The following is a 22,511-nucleotide window of genomic DNA, read 5'->3' on the forward strand; positions in this document are numbered from 1 at the left end:
TTATGTAGGTTTTTTTTAATGATGTAGTTTTTTTTTTAAAGTTTTTAACTATGGGGTAAGGGTGGAAGGAGTTAAAAAATAATAATAATGTATTATTTTTCTACATAAAAGTGTATAATGTAGTATTAGGGTGTGTTTTTACTTTTTCGGCCACAAGATGGTGCTACACGAACTTCCGTGTTGTCTAAATAGAACATGGAACCAAGTGCATATACATTGTGGTTACATGGTTTTTTGTTTTGTTTTTAAACCACTTCGCGTCCCTGGTCATTTTCACAGTTCAGCTCAGTTCTGATTACTTTGGCAATAACTTTATCAATCACTATCACCACTAAATGATCTATATATTTTTTTTTCAGGACAAATTAGGCTTTTTGTGGCTGATAGTTGTTTTCAGTAATTACCTTATTTTCTATGCATTTTAAAATGAAAAAGGGGAACAAAATGTGAAAAATACATAATATATCCACTTTCATACATTATAGCTTTAATGTAAACAGTCCTATTGTGCATTAAAGCGGAATATAACCCTGCATTTCAACTTTGCGCTAAAACATTATTTACAGTATATTATATGCAACCAGCATTTTTTTTTTTTTACTAGACCAGTGTTGGAAGGGTTACACATAGCTTTAAAGTTCCTGGAGATTTCTGCAGACGCATCCGAAGCTGACATAGATACATTTTGTTTACATAAATGTATCTAAGTGTTGAATGTGACTCACTCTCTCTGACTGAGAAGGAGCTGGAGGACAGCCAAAGAGTGTATAACATTTCTCAATAGATACATTTAACTAAATAGAATGTAACAATCTGAACTTCTGCATATCTCGCCACGGAACTTTAAACCTCTGTGTTTAACCCTTCCAATGCTGGTCTAGTAAAAAAAAAAATGCTGGTTGCATATAATATGCTGTAAATAATGTTTTAGAACAAAGTTGAAATGCAGGGTTATATTCCGCTTTAAACCCACACATTTTATTTGTCCATCTCTCCTGTTTATTTAACCATTGAAGCTTTCTGGGCTTACTAGCTATGTCCAGAAGGCCATGTGCGCTCCCGGCCGCGGATCGTTAGCCCAGGAATCAATGAATGGGGCCATGGTGCCCAAATCACTGATTCCTCTCCCCCGCAGAAAAAGCAACCGCTTCTCTCGGAAGCCTCACTTTTTCTGCCTCCTACGTCCCCCTAAGCGTACATGTTATGCTTAGTGACGTGATGTAAACAAACCTAAGGTTGTCATCTTGTGGCCAAAAAGTAAAATTACATCTACATTAAAAAAAATAAAATAAAACATTTACATTAAAAAAAAATACTATTTACATCCCACCCTCCCAAAAATACCCAAAGAAAATGTTTAATAATAATAAAAAACATTACAATAAAAAAAAAAAAACGTAAATATTTACCTGAGGGTCTAAACTTTTTAAATATCTATGTAAAGATGAAATTTTTTTTTTTTTTTTTTTTTTTTTTTTTTTTTTATTATAAGCTTGTAAACAGTGATGGATGCAAAACGGAAAAAATGCACTTTTATGTCCAAATAAAATATTGTCGCCACACATTGTGATATGGACATAATTTAAACGGTGTAAGAACCGGGACAAATGGGCAAATACGTGGGTTTTAATTATGGAGGCATGTATTATTTTAAAACTATAATGGCTGAAAACTGAGAAATGAATTTTTTCCATTTTTTTCTTATTCTTCCTGTTAAAATGCATTTACAGTAAGGTAGCTCCTAGCAAAATTTACCACCTAAAGAAAGCCTAATTGGTGGTGGAAAAAACAAGATATAGATCAGTTCACTGTGATTAGTGATAAAGTTATAGGCTAATTAATGGGAGGTGAACATTGCTCGGATGCATAAAGTGAAATCGAATGAAGGCTGAAGTAGTTAAACAGTTCTTCTGTTTTGATAATTTATTATTAACATATTGTATACACTACCTAATTGTTACATTTGTCTGCTTCTAAAATGATTATTTTTCCACTTGTTAATTCATTAGGCTTGCCACTGAATTCCCTAGGGGAAGGAGAGTGATTTGCTTTCATTCTGTTACAACTGTATAGCATTGTTATCAGCTCAGAGATAACTAAACAGTGTTATCTAGGATTTTGTAGGGAAGAGAGTGCAGACTTCGTCATGAAGCTTTAACCGGTTAATCATAGCCTGTGCTGCTGCCGCAGGCTTTGATTCATTACAGGCATGGTGATCGGGTTTGGGAACAGCTGTTGCCCATGCCCCGATCACGGAAGGACAAGATTGCGGGTGAATGCAAATGGGAGAGACGCGATGACCGTGATCGGTGGCGGTAAGTAAACAGACGCATATCTACGACCCTGTACCTGAAGTGAAGTTCACAGGGACGTAGATATGCGTGGCAAGGAGTATAGAAGTGGATAAGGTACATTGAATCCCACTGAGCAACTGTGTTTTCCTGGATAAACCTACCAATCAAACATTCATTTGCAATAAGGCTGAAAGCAGTTGATCAGGGCATGCTCTTTTTCATCTGCTTTACACTGTGCTGGGAAAATAGTCATATGGCAGTATTTCCTGCTGGAATTCAGCTTCACAGGGTTTAAAGTAGGATACAACAGACATAACATTCAATAAAAATGTGTTTTCCTACTTTTTATTACCCAGTTATCATATTTACTTTTGTGCACAAGTAATATTGTCTGTCTATAAATGACAAATTCCCACTACAGATAACGTCATCACCTCTTTGGATGTGGCCAGAAGCTGCCCGCTGAAGCAAGAAGGTTTCAACTGAAGAACAAAGTGTTGTGTTTAACTGTTTGAATGCAGCTCTGCTTCAGTTTTTTTGTTGTTGTGGCAGTAGATTTTATGCTGTAAATATTTTAGAGCCTAGAGGAAATGCTGAGTTTCATAGCATTTTAGGTCCTAAATACAGAATGTGAGTGGTTTCTTTCTGCCCTCAGTCAAGCTGCACCAAATGTAATCCTGGAACAAAAAGGCATTGGGCACTCCCAATAAACGATAAATGCTAGACCTTCAGGACTGCAGGAATACAAGCTTACATATTATACAACAAAAAGGCTTCCAGTGTTACATTAAAGTCTAAATTACCTGCAGAATCATCTAAATCTATTAGCTTGGGCATTAAGCTTTCAGGCAGTTTTTCTGGCAGGTCATATCCATTTTTTCTAGCTACCACAAGGTGGAAAGCAGCACAGAATTCATCCAAAGTCAAAGCACCATCCTTGTCAAAATCCGACAGTTCCCTGAAGAGAGAAAAAAGCCAGATATGCAAATAGATTTACAAGAAAGTAAGAACAACATTAAAGATGATCTTCGCAAACTACAACAAACTAAAGGCCACTAAAGGCTAAAACTTACCATATGTGAGATAGTTCAGGGATAGGAAGTTTGGATTTTGTAAAGAATTCTTTTGCTGCTGAGCCTAGAACAGAAGATGAGCTAAGTTCTTAAATCCCCCAAAACCACAAGAAGTAAAGATTTCTCAGCATTAAAAAGAAAACAAGCTCATCCTAGTGTATGATATTTGGAAAAGTACCACTTGATTTTTAACACATTAGTTATAAAAAGATTATATGAAAACACACTGTACTTTATGGTACAATACATTAAACATATCTGGCCACTATGAGAACCCAACCTTTTAAAGGATACCCGAAGTGACATGTGACATGATGAGATAGAAATGTGTATGTACAGCGCCTAGCACACAAATAACTATGCTGTGTTTTTTTTTCTTTCTCTGCCTGAAAGAGTTAAACATCAGGTGTGTAAGTGGCAGTTCCTGTCTGAGTCAGGACTGGGTCAGACTACAGTGTGACCCTCACTTATAAGAAATTACAACTATAAAACACATTCCTAGCAGAAAATGGCTTCCGAGAGCAGGAAATATAAAAATGGTCAATGGTTCATAGATTTTAGCTCTGACATACTTCAACGAATGTGTCATTGAGCAAAAACATTACAACAGTAAAAACTTGAAAAGTAGGTTGAAATATAAAATAAAACTGTGGAATATCTTAGAAGGAGGATAGATACAATTGTTTAATTCGTTTATTTTCACCTTGGGTGTCCCTTAAGATAATCCGCAAATGGCTAGTGCAGCCTATGGTCAACTTTAGGAAAATACCTGAGCAATCAGCAGAAATGGCTGTTGTACTTTTGTTTAACCATTTGGACTGAACAGCTTACGCAACTGAATACTGGAGAGATTGGTTTATGAAAGGCCAGCAATTACCTATAAATACATATAAAAAATGATCTTTAACCTCTCTACCATGCATTATGTCAGTAATGACTGCGCTGTACCAGTTCACCTTTTAATCAGTTTTTATTCTTTATGAAAATGTGAGGATTTTTTGGTTAACATCAGTGTTTATTGGAAGCAAAAGCTGCATATTACTGTATATTTTATACTTTTACTTAGAATTACTATATCAAAAGGTATATCAAAGGTTGCAGCCTTTAGAAAAATGAGACTACCAGTCAAAACATGTTTGCTAATGTCCCACACTCCTCACCATAGAAAACAGGACTTCATGTTAACATGTGCATCTTATACACTGGAACACCAGTGCTGAGGTGTGCCTGCTTCAGTCACATTGGCTGTATTTTGGCTCCAGGAGTGCCTGAGTCACAGTGACCATGCAGTCAGGAAGCTAAAGACATGCCTAAAATGTATACTTGTACAGGCTGGGTCACTCTAGGATGATCATGTAGCCAGACACATATCATTAAGTATGCAATACAGATTACAGCCTCCCTACCAATCTCGCTTGTATACTTTAACAAGATCTAAAATAACCCGGAAGCAGTAAACCAGTATATATACACACTCCTTATATTCCTACCTGGGATAAATCCATTTAGGTCAGGCTGAATGTTTTTGAACTGATTTATGTAATACTGTCTTTGCTCATCGTTGATCTTCCAAGGATCGTCATAACTACTGGATTGTCTACGAATTTCATTTGCAGTAGTCGCAGAGGCCACAGTGCGGACTGTTGTCTGGTCCTGCAATTACAAATTATGCTTCCTCAATGAAAAATCATGCACAGAGGAGGAAGAGAAATCATACCCTAAACAAAGGGGAAGAAACTTCAGACAAGCAAATGGAACAACTTCACACCAATAAAACACAAATTGCTGGACTTGAGAGGGGAAGCAGTACAATTACTGGCATGTCATGGGAGTCACAGTATCAGGACTGAAAGGAGGGAGAATCACTACAATGCTGACACAGACTGCATGAAAGTTCTGACACAGAAACTCTTCCTCGTGCTGAAAAAACAACAAATACACAATTGTCAATCACCTGTCATTGACATTTTTTTTTTTTGCACTTTTACATTTGCAATTGCGAATCCAACATAAATTAGCAAAGGTTCTTATACTTTATCATTCTATTCAAAATTAAAATTTTAGCTGGATTTCCACCTTACAAAATTGTTCTTAAAGAGGAACTCCAGTGAAAATAATTAATAAAAAAGTGCTTCATTTTTACAATAATTATGTATACATGATTTAGTCAGTGTTTGCCTATTGTAAAATCTTTCCTCTCCCTGATTTACATTCTGACATTTATCACATGGTGACATTTTTACTGCTGCCAGGTGATGTCAGTGGAAGGAGATGCTGCTTGCTTTTTTGGCCCTTGGAAACAGCTGTTATTTCCCACAATGCAAAAAAAAAGGCTTCCACAGTGTGATGTTAGGACTTCAGAGCCATAGTCCCGACATCACACTGTGGGAGGGGATTCACCACAATATCAGCCATACAGAGCCCCTTCTGATGATCCATTTGTGAAAAGGTAAAGATTTCTCATGGGAAAGGGGGTATCAGCTACTGATTGGGATGAAGTTCAGTTTTTGGTTACGGTTTCTCCTTAAAGGGAACCTGAAGCGAGGAAAAATAATTTAAGATAAACACATGACTAGGCTGCAAATGAATATTACATACTAACCTCATTGTCAGTTCCTCTCAGAAGCTCACCATTTTCTTCTTACTGTGATCTCTTCCGGTTCTGACAATATTTTGTCAGAACTGAAATATACCAGTTGCTGTCAGTTATATATCAGCAGCTGTCAGTTATAACAGACTTTGCAAGGTAATGTCCATGTTTCCCTATGGCTCAAGTGGGTGATGTTACAGTTTAACAGTGTGCTGACCAGGAAACTGTTAGGTGGCAATGGCCATTTTTAACCACTTGCCGACCGCCTTAAGGCGATGGGCGGCGGCAAGGGCTGGGCCCAAAACGACCGCAATACGCCCATCGGCGGTGGCGGGTGTGGTTATGCGGCGATCGCGTCATTCGTGACGTGATCAGCCGCCGGCGACAGGCTCTGCCCCCCTCGTGCTGTAACCCGCTGGCCATTCGGAAGCGCCGGCGGGTTACTAGCACCCGGATCGCTGCATGTAATAGGTATAATAGGCTTTGTAATGTATACAAAGCCTATTATACAGGCTGCCTCCTGCCCTGGTGGTCCCAGTGTCCGAGGGACCACCAGGGCAGGCTGCAGCCACCCTAGTCTGCACCCAAGCACACTGATCTCCCCCCCGCCCCCTGATCGCCCACAGCACCCCTCAGACCCCCCCCTGCCCACCCCCAGACCACTGTTTACACCCAATCACCCCCCTAATCACCCATCAATCACTCCCTGTCACTATCTGTCAACGCTATATTTACAAGTGACCCCATTTTAGAAAAAAGACACCCCAAGGTATTCTGTTAGGTGTATAACGAGTTCATAGAAGATTTTATTTTTTGTCAAAAGTTAGCGGAAATTGATTTTTATTGTTTTTTTCACAAAGTGTCATTTTTCACTAACTTGTGACAAAAAATAAAATCTTCTCACCATACACCTAACGGAATACCTTGGGGTGTCTTCTTTCTAAAATGGGGTCACTTGTGGGGTTCCTATACTGCCCTGGCATTTTAGGGGCCCTAAACCGTGAGGAGTAGTCTAGAAAACAAATGCCTCAAAATGACCTGTGAATAGGACGTTGGGTCCCTTAGCGCACCTAGGCTGCAAAATAGTGTCACATGTGGTATCGCCGTACTCAGGAGAAGTAGTGTAATGTGTTTTGGGGTGTATTGTTACACATACCCATGCTGGGTGGGAGAAATCTCTCTGTAAATGGACAATTGTGTGTTAAAAAAAAATAAAAAAAAAAATAAATCTAAAATTTGTCATTTACAGAGATATTTCTCCCACCCAGCATGGGTATATGTAAAAATACACCACAAAACCCATTATACTACTACTTCTGAGCACGGCAGTACCACATGTGTGGCACTTTTTTGCAGCCTAACTGCGCTAAGGGGCCCAAAGTCCAATGAGTACCTTTAGGATTTCAAAGGTCATTTTGAGACATTTGGGTTCAAGACTACTCCTCATGGTTTAGGGCCCCTAAAATGCCAAGGCAGTATAGGAACCCCACAAGTGACCCCATTTTAGAAAGAAGACACCCCAAGGTATTCTGTTAGGTGTATGACGAGTTCATAGAAGATTTTATTTTTTGTCACAAGTTAGCGGAAATTGATTTGTATTGTTTTTTTTCTTTTTTTCACAAAGTGTCAATTTCCGCTAACTTGTGACAAAAAAAAAAAATCTTCTATGAACTCACCATACTCCTAACAGAATACCTTGGGGAGTCTTCTTTCTAAAATGGGGTCACTTGTGGGGTTCCTATACTGCCCTGGCATTTTAGGGGCCCTAAACCGTGAGGAGTCTAGAATCCAAATGCCTCAAAAGGACCTGTGAATAGGACGTTAGGCCCCTTAGCGCACCTAGGTTGCAAAAAAAGTGTCACACATGTGGTATCGCCGTACTCAAAAGAAGTAGTATAATGTGTTTTGGGGTGTATTTTTATACATACCCATGCTGGGTGGGAGAAATCTCTCTGTAAATGGACAATTGTGTGTAAAAAAATAAATCAAAAAATTGTCATTTACAGAGATATTTCTCCCACCCAGCATGGGTATGTGGAAAAATACACCCCAAAACACATTATACTACTTCTCCTGAATACGGCAATACCACATGTGTGGCACTTTTTTGCAGCCTAACTGCGCTAAGGGGCCCAAAGTCCAATGAGCACCTTTAGGCTTTACAGGGGTGCTTACAATTAGGCACCCCCCCAAAATGCCAGGACAGTGAACACACCCCACAAATGACCCCATTTTGGAAAGTAGACACTTCAAGGTATTCAGAGAGGAGCATAGTGAGTCCGTGGCAGATTTCATTTTTTTTTGTCGCAAGAAAGAAGAAATGGAAACTTTTTTTTTTGTCACAAAGTGTCATTTTCCGCTAACTTGTGACAAAAAATAAAATCTATGAACTCACCATGCCTCTCAGTGAATACTTTGGGATGTCTTCTTTCCAAAAATTGGGTCATTTGGGGGGTGTTTATACTATCCTGGAATTTTAGCCCCTCATGAAACATGACAGGTGGTCAGAAAAGTCAGAGATGCTTGAAAATAGGAAAATTCACTTTTGGCACCATAGTTTGTAAACGCTATAACTTTTACCCAAACCAATAAATACACACTGAATGGATTTTTTTTTATCAAAGACATGTAGCACAATAAATTTGGACAAAAATGTATACAGAAATTTTACTTTATTTGAAAAATGTCAGCACAGAAAGTAAAAAAAAATAAAAAATCAATTTTTTTGACAAAATTATGTCTTTTTTGATGAATAGAATAAAAACTAAAACTAGCAGCAGCAATCAAATAGCACCAAAAGAAAGCTGTATTAGTGACAAAAAAAGGAGGTAAAATTCATTTAGGTGGTAGGTTGTATGACCGAGCAATAAACCGTGAAAGCTGCAGTGGTCTGAATGGAGAAAAAGGCTCTGGTCCTTAAGGGGCGAAAAGACTGTGGTCCTCAAGTGGTTAAAATGGAGGATGCAGAAATCCATTGATCACAGTGGACAAACAGGACGCAGGAGAGGAGAAAGAGATTAAGTAGTAGACTACACAGGAGGTAAGTATGACCTGTGTATGGTTATTTTAACCTTTTATTTTCAGTTCAGGTTCTCTTTAAAGGACAACTGAAGCAAGTGGTATATGGAGGCTGCTATATTTATTTCCTTTCAAGCAATACTAATTGCCTGGCAGCCCTGCTGATCCTCTGCCTCTAATAATTTTAGCCATAGACCCTGAACAAGTATATACAGATCACGTGTTTCTGACACTGTCAGATCTGATAAGATTAGTTGCATGCTTGTTTCTGATGTTATTCAGATACTAGTGCAGCCAAAATAGACCAGCAGGGCTGCCAGGCAACTGGTATTGTTTAAAAGGAAATATATATATATGGCAGCCTTCATATTATCCTCACTTCAGTTATCCTTTAAAGCCCTAGGCCAGTCTTCCATACTCTAATGCATGAGAGTAGATTTGTATTAACCCTCAGACTGCCGCCAATGTCTACAAACATTTCTGTGCTTCCGAATACATACACAACTGATGTCTAAAGGCGCCTTAGTACAAAACTACTTCCGCCTGATGCTGACGTCTACAGGATTTTTTGTTTTTCGATATTCCTATGCCACGGATGTCTAAAAGTGTTTAGTACAAAGTTTTGCGTCAGTGCCAACTTTCTACTTGGCTTGAGATATGCATATAATTCTAAGTTGATGAATCATGCAAATGTTACTGTGGAATGAGCTTGTTGAATGCATCACATAAAGGCCTATTTATCAAGGCTGTGGAGTCAGTCCAAAAATCATTCAACTCAGAGTCCAGGTACCCAAAATTGCTCTGACCTCTCAATCCTGCTATTTATAAAGGTTGTAATCAGTTGCTCACTAGAGAAGTGCCATTTTGCTAAACTAACTTGTCCGATTGCCAAATCTATAAATTTGGTGATCAGTTAGATCACCACTTTAATAAAAAAGAAAAAAAATCAATAAGGTGGCAGCACTTAAAAGCCATGTGGTATGTTGTTAGCAGGACTGTGAAGTCAGCACAAAAATCCTCAGACTCCAACTCCTCAGTTTATGATTCCACCAACTCCTCTAATTTGCATGTAACAATATTGTTAATTAGAAGTATCCTCTATAATAAACTCCCTGTGTCGCTGCGTCCAGCTGTCCCTGTTATTTGCTACTGCGCATGTGCACAGTATGGACAGCTGGACGGGACCAGGGAGCGAGGCGGGCGAGTGCGCGGCGGTTGCGTGAGCGCGCGGCGGGTGTGAGCGCGCGCATGCGCACTGGCGGCGGTATACAAAAGACCTAGAGCCCATTTTTAAACGGGCTTGGGTCTACTAGTGTAGCATAAAAAGCATTTCATCATTAGCAAAGCTTTGCTAATGCTATTGCCAAAGTGAATGCCCCAGCATGTTATATAAGAAGATTCACTGGAGCACCATATCAGCCAGGTTCCAGCGGGTAGCCCTGCTGCCTTGTAGAAAAAGGGCTCTACCTTTTAGATATCGGATATAGAAAAGGCCAGGACCAGTTTCTGCAAGGGCGGCAGATCTATGCACCGGAACCCAGCTGATACAGGGTTTCAGTGAATCTTATCAATGTGTTGGGGCATTCTAACTTTTAAAGCGGGATTGTCACCATAAAAATTAAATTTCAACAGCAACTGGTCCGAGTGTATTAAGTGATAAAGATGCTAATCCTGCATTCAAAACGTTTTCTGCTGTTATGGTTTGGAGTTATCACACACTTTAGGAGCATTGGCCCTTTAGTAGTCAGTACCAAACAGTTGCATGCTGGGGGTTCTTTTTATCTAGAATATATTCCTCCTCTTTCCTTTATTCCCCTGCCTAACTGCCTTGCTGAAACCCGATCCCCTGCTTGCTTGTGTTTACAAGCAAGGCTGAGGCGAGTCAGCGATTGGAGGAGAAAATAAAAAAGTTAAGGGAAGAATGACATCAGTCTTTAGCCTCAGCTATGGGCAAAAGACATGGCCCCCACCAGGAACAGAATTCTCTTCATTTACTATATAAAATTCACTGAAATCAAAACGTGGACAGTACAATACATGTGTTATGTAAGTAGATCAAGTATTCATCTACTTATATATGTGTTTTTTTCCCTGGCATAGTATGGCTGATCCTCCTGCTTTAACCTCCCTAGCGGAAAAAATAGCCAAGAGCGGTAACCCCGAGCTTAGGGTAGCTAAAATCAACGCTGCGCAGCCTTACCTGGGTCCCACGCATGATTGGCGCTGTCCAGTGGGACTCCAGGCTCCTATTGCCGGCCACCAGGATCCCCTCTTCTTTCTGGATCACAGTGGCCAATCAGCGGCGGTATGGGAGCGGCATGTCGTCATCGGGGTGGCACCTAAATTTAAAGTGGACCCGATCTCTCGCACAGGGCAGAAGTAAGATGGAGAAAGTTTAGCCTAAACTAATCCAAACTCTGGACCCCAATCTTTTGTGCATCACAGAAGGTAAACAGAGAGAAATGCAGCCTGCATGTCGAGAAATTGGCCTGTCTAACCCCCCCTCTGGATCCCGATCTCTTGGGCAGCACAGAAGGTAAACAGAGAGAAATGAAGCCTATATGTATGTTGAGAGTTTAGCCTGTAATTCCTTCTCAATTGTCTCTAATCACAAGTTGCGATTTGACCGCTCCCGTCTCACATGACTGCCATGGCATAGATGGCAGATAAGCTCAGTTGAAAGCACCGGATGTCAATATAGGCATTTGGTTCCCAACTGCTTCCGAGCTAAGTGCTTTTGCTGATCTACCTTACGGGTACTGATTTTTGCCTGGATTTTGACTACTCTCTGCCTGCACTTAACTCTGCCTGGATTTTGGACTACTCTCTGCCTGCTGCCGGAGACTGATAGCAAAGGGGAAAAAAAAGTCCGAAAGGAATCACGCTTCTACTATCCCGATTGTGATGTCGCCCTCTGTGCCATTCCCCGTTTAAAAATATACCACATGCGGGAGGTGTATTATGTATATATGTACATACTGTATATTCTTTTGCCTTATTTGTATAGTTTCACTATATTTTAAGTTTATTCATAAATTTAATTATCTCAACAATTGTGTGTTCTATATTAAATGCAGGATGTCTACAAGACCTTTATTCTGACATTTTGGTGAGTTATGTTATGTTAAATAGAAATCATAACTAGTCCTTAGTAAGAGTACTTGTAGAAAGTGCAGGCATGAACAAAGAACATCGATGGGACCCTAGGCAATCTAACTGTGGGTACATCTAAAAGTGGCATGCAGGTACTACGCAGGAGAATGAGGGAATTCTTTCTCTATTACACATTCTTCCTGCACGATCTGAACCGGGTTTACGGTTGATCGACAACAGCTCAGCATCCAATGTGCACAAGTGGATTCACAACAGCTCTGCAGGGAGTGCATATGCAGAGCATAGTACTGCTGTGTAACTTAATTTGTAGTCCTCAACCTCAAATTTAACATATCAAATTAATTGATTTCATGGGCAAAGGGTACATATGCATTAATGCAGAATTATTTGCATCTCATTGACCATCCCTACTATTGACACCACTACACATCAGGCTTTATTCTTACAGCAGAGATATTATATATAAAATATTCCTGTGTACACATCAGAAATATAGTCACAATCAGATTATGTATATCTGATTCAAAAATACTGTGACTGCTTTATTGCAGCAGCACAAGTAATTTTTTTTTTTATTGGTTTATTTCATCTAGTGGACTAAGCACTGCTATTACTGTATGTATAAGTCATTCATAACTTATCTGAGAAATAGAACATTTTAGTATATTTTGTCTTCTACAGTTTAAATTTATTAGGAGTTATTAGGTGCATTTTTTCCCAACATCGATTCCAGGTACCCAAAAATTGCTCGGACTCAACAGCCCTGCTATAAAATGGCAATTGTTAAGGCTACATGTGATCTGTATTTATCAACTTTTTGTTTTCTGGTGATCAGGCTGCTAAGGGCCTGTTTCCACAAACGTTTTGATTGTATGGGAAACTGATGCACAATGCAGAAATCTGCATCAGAAAATTTGTGTTTAGTGGAAACAGCCCCATAGGCATTCATTGGAGACAGTTTTTCTGCATCCAGAATCTGTGTGTAGTGGAAACAGGCCCTAAAAGAAGATCAGCATTACGGTAAAAGCACCATTTGCCAGTTGCTCACAATTTGAGCCTGTTAGTTCTCACTAGGATCATTACTTGAGAAGTAGCGATACTCTTAACTTGACCTTCAAGATGATCATGCTAAAAAAATGTAGCAAACAAAGGTATCAAGGAAATAAATGCATTTTTAGAACTAAGGCCCTACAGTATATCACTTCTACAAAGTTGGACATCTCCTAAATTAACGTTTTCTATTAAGAAGATTTTGTGGCTTTGGAGAGTTGCGAATATGCACCTCATGTTCACAAAGTTCCTCCTTGTAAAGACTGATCAGCAGCGTGCTTCCGACAGGGCAGGTTACCAATCGTTGTCCTGGCACTTTAAGCCAGGTGAGAATTGGGGACTCTGATCGTCTTTACAACACAATGGAGAAGTAAGAGGCGAACATCAAATCTTGATATCTCCATTTAGAGAACTTGAACCAGCTTAAAAAAAATACCATATAGTACCACATATGAAGCATGTCTAAGAAATAAGTGAAAACAAAAAGGGAAAAATAAAGACCATAAGATTAAATGCTGGACATAACACAAACAAAAACAAACAAAACAAACAAACAAGCACAAAACACACACATATACACTATTATACATAAGCGGTAACTACTATTACACTGTAAGAAACAGACATTGTGCATTACCGATATAGTCAAAGGCTAACTTTACTTACAAGGTCGACCTGAGCTATCAATTTGTGTGCCTGTGGTGAATAAAATGTTAGCCCACCTGCAGCCTCCCTGTACCCGCGCAGTCTCTGAATGATCCTCCGGTCCCCTGACGCGGCTAAGTTTTGTTACCGACTTGCAAGTTGACCGCCACTGCGCCTGTGAGGCCCTGGTCGGGCGTGCTCTCTTTCCAGTTGCCAGGAGCGTACTGCACCTGCACAGGACACAGTGGCCATGGACTTGCTTTAACAAAACTGAATTGCGGCGGGGGACCGGAGGATTATTTAGAGACGGCACGGGACGGGACAGGAAGGCTGAAGAAGCCCCAGGTAGGTGAACATTTTTTAAAGTAAACCTGCATCAGTAGATAAAAGAAAAAAAATAGATCTCAGTAGAGGGAAGCCTCTGGATAGTCCAGAGGCTTCTCAATCCATCCTTGAGCCAGCCATACATGCGCAGGGTCCCTCTGAACATATCTGACAAGAGCTTGCCAGATAGGTTTTTGTGGCTGCTCACACATAAAAAAAAAAAGAAAAAATTATATTATAATATAATATATATATATATATATATATATATATATATATATATATATATATATATATATATAAATATATATATATATATATATATATATAAATATATATATATATAAATATATATATATATATATATAAATATATATATATATATATATAAATATATATATATATATAAATATATATATATATATAAATATATATATATATATATAAATATATATATATATATATAAATATATATATATATATATATATATATATATAAATATATATATATATATATATAAATATATAAAAATATATAAATATATATATATATATATATATATATATATATATATAAATATATATATATAAAAATATATAAAAATATATAAAAATATATAAATAAATATATATATATATATATATATATATATATATATATATATATATATATATATATATATATATATATATATATATATATATATATATATATATATATATATATATAAAAATATATATATATATATATATATATATATATATATAAAAATATATATATATATATATATATATATATATAAATATATAAAAATATATATATATATATATATATATATATATATATATATATATATATATATATATATATATATATATATATATAAATATATATATATATATATATATATATATATATATATATATATATATATATATATATATATATATATATATATATATAAGATATATATAAATATATATATATATATATATATATATAGTTATAGTGAGGGGGGAGGAAATCTCCTCCCCCCTCACTACATAACCTGCAGCTTGTAAATGAGCTGAATACATTTTATTGCAGGTTTGACACTACCAACAAAAGCCAAACACAACAAGTCAATTTGCATCTCTGCCACAGGCAAACTGAACACTTTTCCTGCCAGCCAACGTCTCCACCCCCTGCGGTGCCTCAGCAACTACACAACACAGGAGGCCAGACACAATCTATTGACCTGTCCCCAGATGTGCATGCTCTAACAATATGCCAATCAGATGTAAATAGACTCTTTAAAAAACAAAACACCAGGAAAGCAATGGGACCAGACGCTGTGTCTGCGAAATGCTTGAATCTCTGTGCCGACCAATTAGCGCCTGTATTTACAGACATATTCAAAGCATCTCTAGAACTCTCAATTGTTCCTGCCTGTTTTAAAAGCGCAACTATTGTACCAATTAAAAAAAAAAAAAAACCTGCATGTTTAAATGATTACAGGCCTGTTGCGCTGACATCACTGGTCATGAAAGCATTTGAAAAACTGATAATGACTTATCTGAAATCCATCACAGATCCCCTGCTGGACTCTTTGCAATTTGCCTACAGGCCTAACAGATCCGCAGACGATGCCGTGAACATGTGTATGCATTATGTACTACAGCATTTAGATATCCCAGGAACCTACACCAGGATTTTATTTATAGATTTCAGCTCTGCATTTAATACCATAATTCCATCACTGCTGCACAGCAAGCTCTCCCAGCTACACATACCTGAATCCCTCTGCAAATGGATAACCGACTTCTTAACCGACAGAAGACAGCGTGTTAGACTTGGTAAACTCACATCAAGCTCTCTGACAGTCAGTACTGGTGCACCCCAGGGCTGTGTGCTTTCCCCACTGCTGTACTCACTTTACACCAATGACTGCATCTCCACAGATCCATCTGTTAAGGTTCTGAAGATTGCAGACGACACAACAGTTGTTGGTCTCATTCAAAACGGGGATGAGTCTGCATACAGGCATGTGGTGGGACAGCTTTCCTCCTGGTGAAGCAGCAACAACTTGGAACTAAATGCTCTCAAAACCATGGAGATGATAATAGACTTTAGGAGATCTCCCCCCCAGCACCTCCCCTTAACCATAAATGGATCCACAATAACCCAAGTAGAGTCATTCAAGTTTCTTGGGTCCACGATCTCAAACGACTTAAAATGGGACAACAACACTGCCACTATTGTCAAGAAAGCACAACAGAGAATGTACCATCTACGGCAGCTGAAAAAGTTTGGCCTACCTCAAAATCTAATGGTGCAGTTCTACACTGCAATCATCGAATCAACCATAACATCATCTATGACTGTATGGTTCGGCTCCTGCTCAGCATTAGAAAAGGGGAGGCTGCAGCGCATCATCCGATCAGCGGAAAGGATAATTGGCTGTAGCTTACCTTCCCTGCAGGATCTTTACACTAGCAGGTGCAGAAAGAGAGCAACCAAAATTGCCTCTGACCCCTCTCACCCAGCTCACTCCATCTTCCAGCGCATGCCTTCAGGAGTAAGATTCCGGTCAATCGCTACCAAAACCTCTAGACACAGGAACAGTTTTTTTCCTCAAGCGGTAGCCATACTTTTTTTTTTTAGGTAGCCCATGATTTTACCTCTGAGGACTGCTTTAGAGGCTTCCCAGAACAGTATGGGGTTGTCCTGATGCTGAGAATTGTCACTCTGATACTCAAGCCACCAGTTTTTCAGCAAAGTAGAGAAGTTTTCATCTGAATACAAATGAGAAGGAAAGCGCCAAATGAAGTCGTTTCCCTTAGGCGCTAAATCGTGCATTTCCACAGTTACTGGTGCATGATCAGAGATGACCATGTCCTGTATGTTAGCTTTTAAGAGTCTCGATGAGAGTTTATCACGAAGGAGGATAATATCTATACGTGAGTGCGTCTTGTGCCTATGGGAGTAGTGGGAATACTCTCTAGATGTAGGATTTAAAAAGCGCCAAGAATCAATTACACTGGTGGCTTCGATCAGGGGGACTAACCTCTTATCATGTGAACGTGTGTGTGGGCTAGGTGCGGTAGCCATACTTAATGCTGAACCACGTTAGAGCTGCTAGGACTGAAAGTAATCAGCACAGAACTAAACATGAACAATTCTCACATTGCTTACTGCCACTATACTTATAATGTCCTTAACTTGTAATATTCACACTGTCTGTCCTTGTATTGTTTTTGTTTGTGTTTGTTAAGCAACTGCCAAGACAAATTCCTTGTAGGTGCAAACTTACTTGGCGAAAATAAATTGATTCTGATTCTGATATATATATATATATATATATATATATATATATATATATATATATATATATATATATATATATATATATATATATATATATATATATATATATATATATATACATATATACATATATACACATACACACACAGTGCTGTGAAAAACTATTTGCCCCCTTCCTGATTTCTTATTCTTTTGCATGTTTGTCACACTTAAATGTTTCTGCTCATCAAACACCGGTAACTATTAGTCAAAGATTACATAATTGAACACAAAATGCAGTTTTAAATGATGTTTTTTATTATTTAGTGAGGAAAATAACTCAAAACCTACATGGCCCTGTGTGAAAAAGACATTGCCCCCTGAACCTAATAACTGGTTGGGCCACCCTTAGCAGCAATAACTGCAGTCAAGCGTTTGCGATAACTTGCAACGAGTCTTTTACAGCGCTCTGGAGGAATTTTGGCCCACTCATCTTTGCAGAATTATTGTAATTCAGCTTTATTTGAGGGTTTTCTAGCATGAACTGCCTTTTTAAGGTCATGCCACAACATCTCAATAGGATTCAGGTCAGGACTTTGACTAGGCCACTCCAAAGTCTTCATTTTGTTTTTCTTCAGCCATTCAGAGGTGGATTTGCTGGTGTGTTTTGGGTCATTGTCCTGCTGCAGCACCCAAGATCGCTTCAGCTTGAGTTGACGAACAGATGGCCGGACATTCTCCTTCAGGATTTTTTGGTAGACAGTAGAATTCATGGTTCCATCTATCACAGCAAGCCTTCCAGGTCCTGAAGCAGCAAAACAACCCCAGACCATCACACTACCACCACCATATTTTACTCTTGGTATGGTGTTCTTTTGCTGAAATGCTGTGTTACTTTTATGCCAGATGTAACGGGACACGCACCTTCCAAAAAGTTCAACTTTTGTCTCGTCGGTCCACAAGGTATTTTCCCAAAAGTCTTGGCAATCATTGAGATGTTTTTTTAGCAAAATTGAGACGAGCCTTAATGTTCTTTTTGCTTAAAAGTGGTTTGCGCCTTGGATATCTGCCATGCAGACCGTTTTTGCCCAGTCTCTTTCTTATGGTGGAGACGTGAACACTGACCTTAATTGAGGCAAGTGAGGCCTGCAGTTCTTTAGATGTTGTCCTGGGGTCTTTTGTGGCCTCTCGGATGAGTTTTCTCTGTGCTCTCGGGGTAATATTGGTCAGCCGGCCACTCCTGGGAAGGTTCATCACTGTTCCATGTTTTTGCCATTTGTGGCTAATGGCTCTCACTGTGGTTTGCTGGAGTCCCAAAGCTTTAGAAATGGCTTTATAACCTTTATCATACTGATAGATCTCAATTACAGTACATTTGTTCCTGAATTTCTTTGGATCTTGGCATTATGTCTAGCTTTTGAGGTGCTTTTGGTTTACTTCTGTGTGTCAGCTCGTGTGTGTGTGTGTGTGTGTGTGTGTGTGTCAGCTCGTGTGTGTGTGTGTGTGTGTGTGTGTGTGTCAGCTCGTGTGTGTGTGTGTGTGTGTGTGTGTCAGCTCGTGTGTGTGTGTGTGTGTGTGTGTGTCAGCTCGTGTGTGTGTGTGTGTGTGTGTGTGTGTGTGTGTGTGTGTGTGTGTGTGTGTGTCAGCTCGTGTGTGTGTGTGTGTGTGTGTGTGTGTGTGTGTGTGTGTCAGCTCATGTGTGTGTGTGTGTGTCAGCTCGTGTGTGTGTGTGTGTGTGTGTGTGTGTGTGTGTGTGTGTGTGTGTGTGTGTGTGTGTGTGTGTGTGTGTGTGTGTGTGTGTGTGTGTGTGTGTGTGTGTGTGTGTGTGTGTGTGTGTGTGTGTGTGTGTGTGTGTGTGTGTGTGTGTGTGTGTGTGTGTACACACACACAAAGGAATAAGTGTACGAGTACAGTACAATAGGAAGCCTCTGGACCATCAATAAGCTTCCCATCTACTTAAAGGACAACTGAAGTGAGAAGAACATGGAGGCTGCCATACGCATTTCTTTTTAAACAATACCAGTTGCCTGGCAGTCCTACTGAGCTATTTGGCTGCCGTAATGCACAGCCGAAATGTTAATTGGGTGTGTGCAGATAAACTTTACAGTATCTTAGCACAGAGCAGGGGTGGGCAGAGAACGGAGCAGAGTGGACACAGAGGCATGTCCTTTAGAAGTAAATATGCCTCTGTGTCCCATTGCCCCCCCACCCCACACACACAGACCACATCTACCTTGTATACACTTTAAAGGGAACCGGAAGTGAGAGTGATATGGAGGCTGTCATATTTGTTTCCTTTTAAACAATACCAGTTGCCTGGCAGCCCTGCTGGTCTATTTGGCTGCAGTGGTGTATGAATCACACCAGAAACAAGCATGCAGATGATCTTGTCAGATCTGACAATAATATCAGAAACACTTGATCTGCTGCATGCTTGTTTAGGGTCTATGGCTGAAAGAATTAGAGGCAGAGGTTCAGCAGGATAGCCAGGCAACTGGTATTACTTAAAAGGAAATAAATATGGCAGCCTCCATATTACCCTCACCTCGGGTTCACTTTAACCACTTCAGCCCACAGGTGTTTTCCCCTCTAGGACAGAAGCAAATTTCCCATCAGTGCTCCTTCCATTCATTCACCAATAACTTAATTACTATAATTACTACTTCTCACAACAAAACGATCTATACCATGTTTTTCTCACCACCAATTAGGCTTTCTTTAGGTGGTACATTCACCATTTGATTCTAAATGCATTTTAAAAGGGAATAAGACATTTTTTTTTAATTAAATAACTTCTCAGTTTTAAGCCATTATAGTTTTAAAGTAAAACTACATTTTAATTGCCCATTTGTCACGGTTACTGCAACGTTTAAAATATTTCCTTAGCACAATGTGTGTCGCCAATATTTTATTTGAAAGTAAAGGTGCTTTTTTAAGTTTTGCGTCTATCACTAATTGCAAGGCCACATAGGAAAAATATAACAGTTTTATACCCTTACAACACACATATTAAAACATTTAGTCCCTAAGGTAACTAATTATCTATGTTTTTTTTTTTAAAGCTATGGGCGAGTTTGGGGCTTTAAAGGGGCGCTACAGTGAAAAACTGTAAAATTTAAAATATGTGCAAACATATACAAATAAGGAGGACATTTTTTTCTAAAGTAAAAAGAGCCATAAATTACTTTTCTCCTATGTTGTTGTCACTTACAGTAGGTAGTAGAAATCTGACAGAAGGGACAGGTTTTGGACTAGTCCATCTCTTCATAGGGGATTCTCAGCAAGGCTTTTATTTTTTATAAAGATATTCCCTAAAAAGGATTTAAACAATGATGCTGGCCAGCTTCCCTGCTCCCTACACAGTTTTTTGGCAGTTGAACAAAGCAACTGCCATTCACTAAGTGCTTTTCAAAATAAATAAATCCCTGAGAATCCCCTATAAAAAGAGATGGACTAGTCCAAAACCTGCCACTTCTGTCAGATTTCTACAACCTACTGTGTCAGCAACATAGGAGAAAAGTAACTTATGGCTCATTTTACTCTGGAAAAAAAACATGTACTTATTTGTATAGGTTTGCACAGATTTTACAGTTTTTCGCTGTAGTGCCCCTTTAATCAGTTTTTACTAAATGTGTTTTGTTATGTGTTTTTTTCCCCACTTTAATTTTACTTTTGGCCCCTAGGTGGCGCCAAGCACTCTCCTGGAAGATACCAGGAAGTGCTAGATTTTTTTATTTTGTGACATTATGTTTTCATGAATCAAGATGCCTCCTGATTGGATGCATCTTGATTTATTCACAGAGGATAGTTTGCCTTGGGGGAACACTTATTCCCCTTCCCCCAATAGATCCCGTGTAATGGCAGCGGGGAACGAGCCGCCTGCACGCGGATATGCCCGCTGAACTGCCGCAACACCGCTGGACGAATACATTCGTCCAAATTGCCTCTGAGCGGTGCTTTCTGGACAAATATATTCATCCAGTTAGGCACAAGTGGTTAAAGGCTATTTATCATGCACTGAGGCCAACTGATTACCGTATTTGTGCAGCAACTAGCAAAGTTAGACTGTTTTGTAATTAAGTATTTGGAGAACAATCAAAGCAGATACAAATTCTGCCTCCCCCTGGATATAGGGGAAGCTTCCCTGCTTTGTTTGCTCTCAAATATGAAAATTACAAGACAACCTGATAATTTGCCTTGCAACCAGCAATGTTATCGATTAGCCTAGATGAAGTGGAACTTTGAGATATTAACCCTTCCAGTGACTTTATATCAGTCATTTTGTGTTTAGTGTTTTAATGCAGAGATTTACTTTTGGTTTACATACCACTTTAAATAACAACATATAGATGAAGCCGGCACCATCCGTAGTATTAATGCTCTTTATTGAGTATCCATAGATACAGGCTGTCACATCAAGTGCAACGTTTCGAGAGGTTTCTCTTTCTCAAGCAAGTGGCAGTCTGAATACATACATTCATTCACAAGTATTTATACATGCCCACTAACTAATGAACCAATCAGTGGCCAACTATAATCTAAGCCAATCACAGGTCCTATCTTTACCAGAGGACCTGATGGGGAACTGCATGAAGGAAAACTGGCCTATAGGAAACAGGCACACTCACCTGTCACGTCCTGGCCGCCATTGCCGGAATCCACCCACCAACCAGGAACTCCCGCAGCCAGCTGCGGATCACTCCGCCCAGGAAGGCGGGCAGAGTGTCCGCATTGAAGCGCAGACGCCACAGACGCCTCGTGACCAGCCGAGCCAATCACGGCTGGCCACTTGCAGGCCCCGCTGTGGAACGCACGGGTCGCATGATAGTACGCATGATGGAATACCAGCCAATGAGGCTATGCGTACATTGCGTCCCACGTGTGGCCACGTCAGTCCGCAGGCGTCGGCTACGCCGCATCCCCATGGCAACGAGTACCCCAAGCCGGAAGGCGCCGCAACAGACGGCGAGGACGTGAAGAGAAGGCCCTGGCAGTAGAAACGGGCCAAAACAGTATAAATGCATAAGGTTAAAGGGGGGCCTGTCATACCCATAGCATGAAACATAACTACATCCAAATGCATACTGTAACTAATAAATAAACTGTACCCAAGGTAG

General features: G+C 39.3%; 1 protein-coding gene across 4 annotated transcripts in view; it reads right to left on the reverse strand.

The window, feature by feature from the left end:
- REPS1 (RALBP1 associated Eps domain containing 1) overlaps positions 1-22,511 on the reverse strand; it is a 150,464-nt gene that overhangs the window by 68,038 nt on the left and 59,915 nt on the right. For all 4 annotated transcript variants that reach the window (XM_068231680.1, XM_068231681.1, XM_068231682.1 and 1 more), the window contains exons 6-8: positions 4,858-5,020; positions 3,368-3,431; positions 3,098-3,252 (exon numbers count right to left, since the gene is read on the reverse strand). In XM_068231680.1, coding sequence (XP_068087781.1) covers positions 3,098-3,252; positions 3,368-3,431; positions 4,858-5,020 — 382 coding nt within the window. The remainder of the gene's footprint in view (positions 1-3,097; positions 3,253-3,367; positions 3,432-4,857; positions 5,021-22,511) is intronic.

The sequence above is a fragment of the Hyperolius riggenbachi genome, chromosome 4 (assembly GCF_040937935.1).
Source record: "Hyperolius riggenbachi isolate aHypRig1 chromosome 4, aHypRig1.pri, whole genome shotgun sequence".
In the NCBI taxonomy this organism is placed as follows: domain Eukaryota; kingdom Metazoa; phylum Chordata; class Amphibia; order Anura; family Hyperoliidae; genus Hyperolius; species Hyperolius riggenbachi.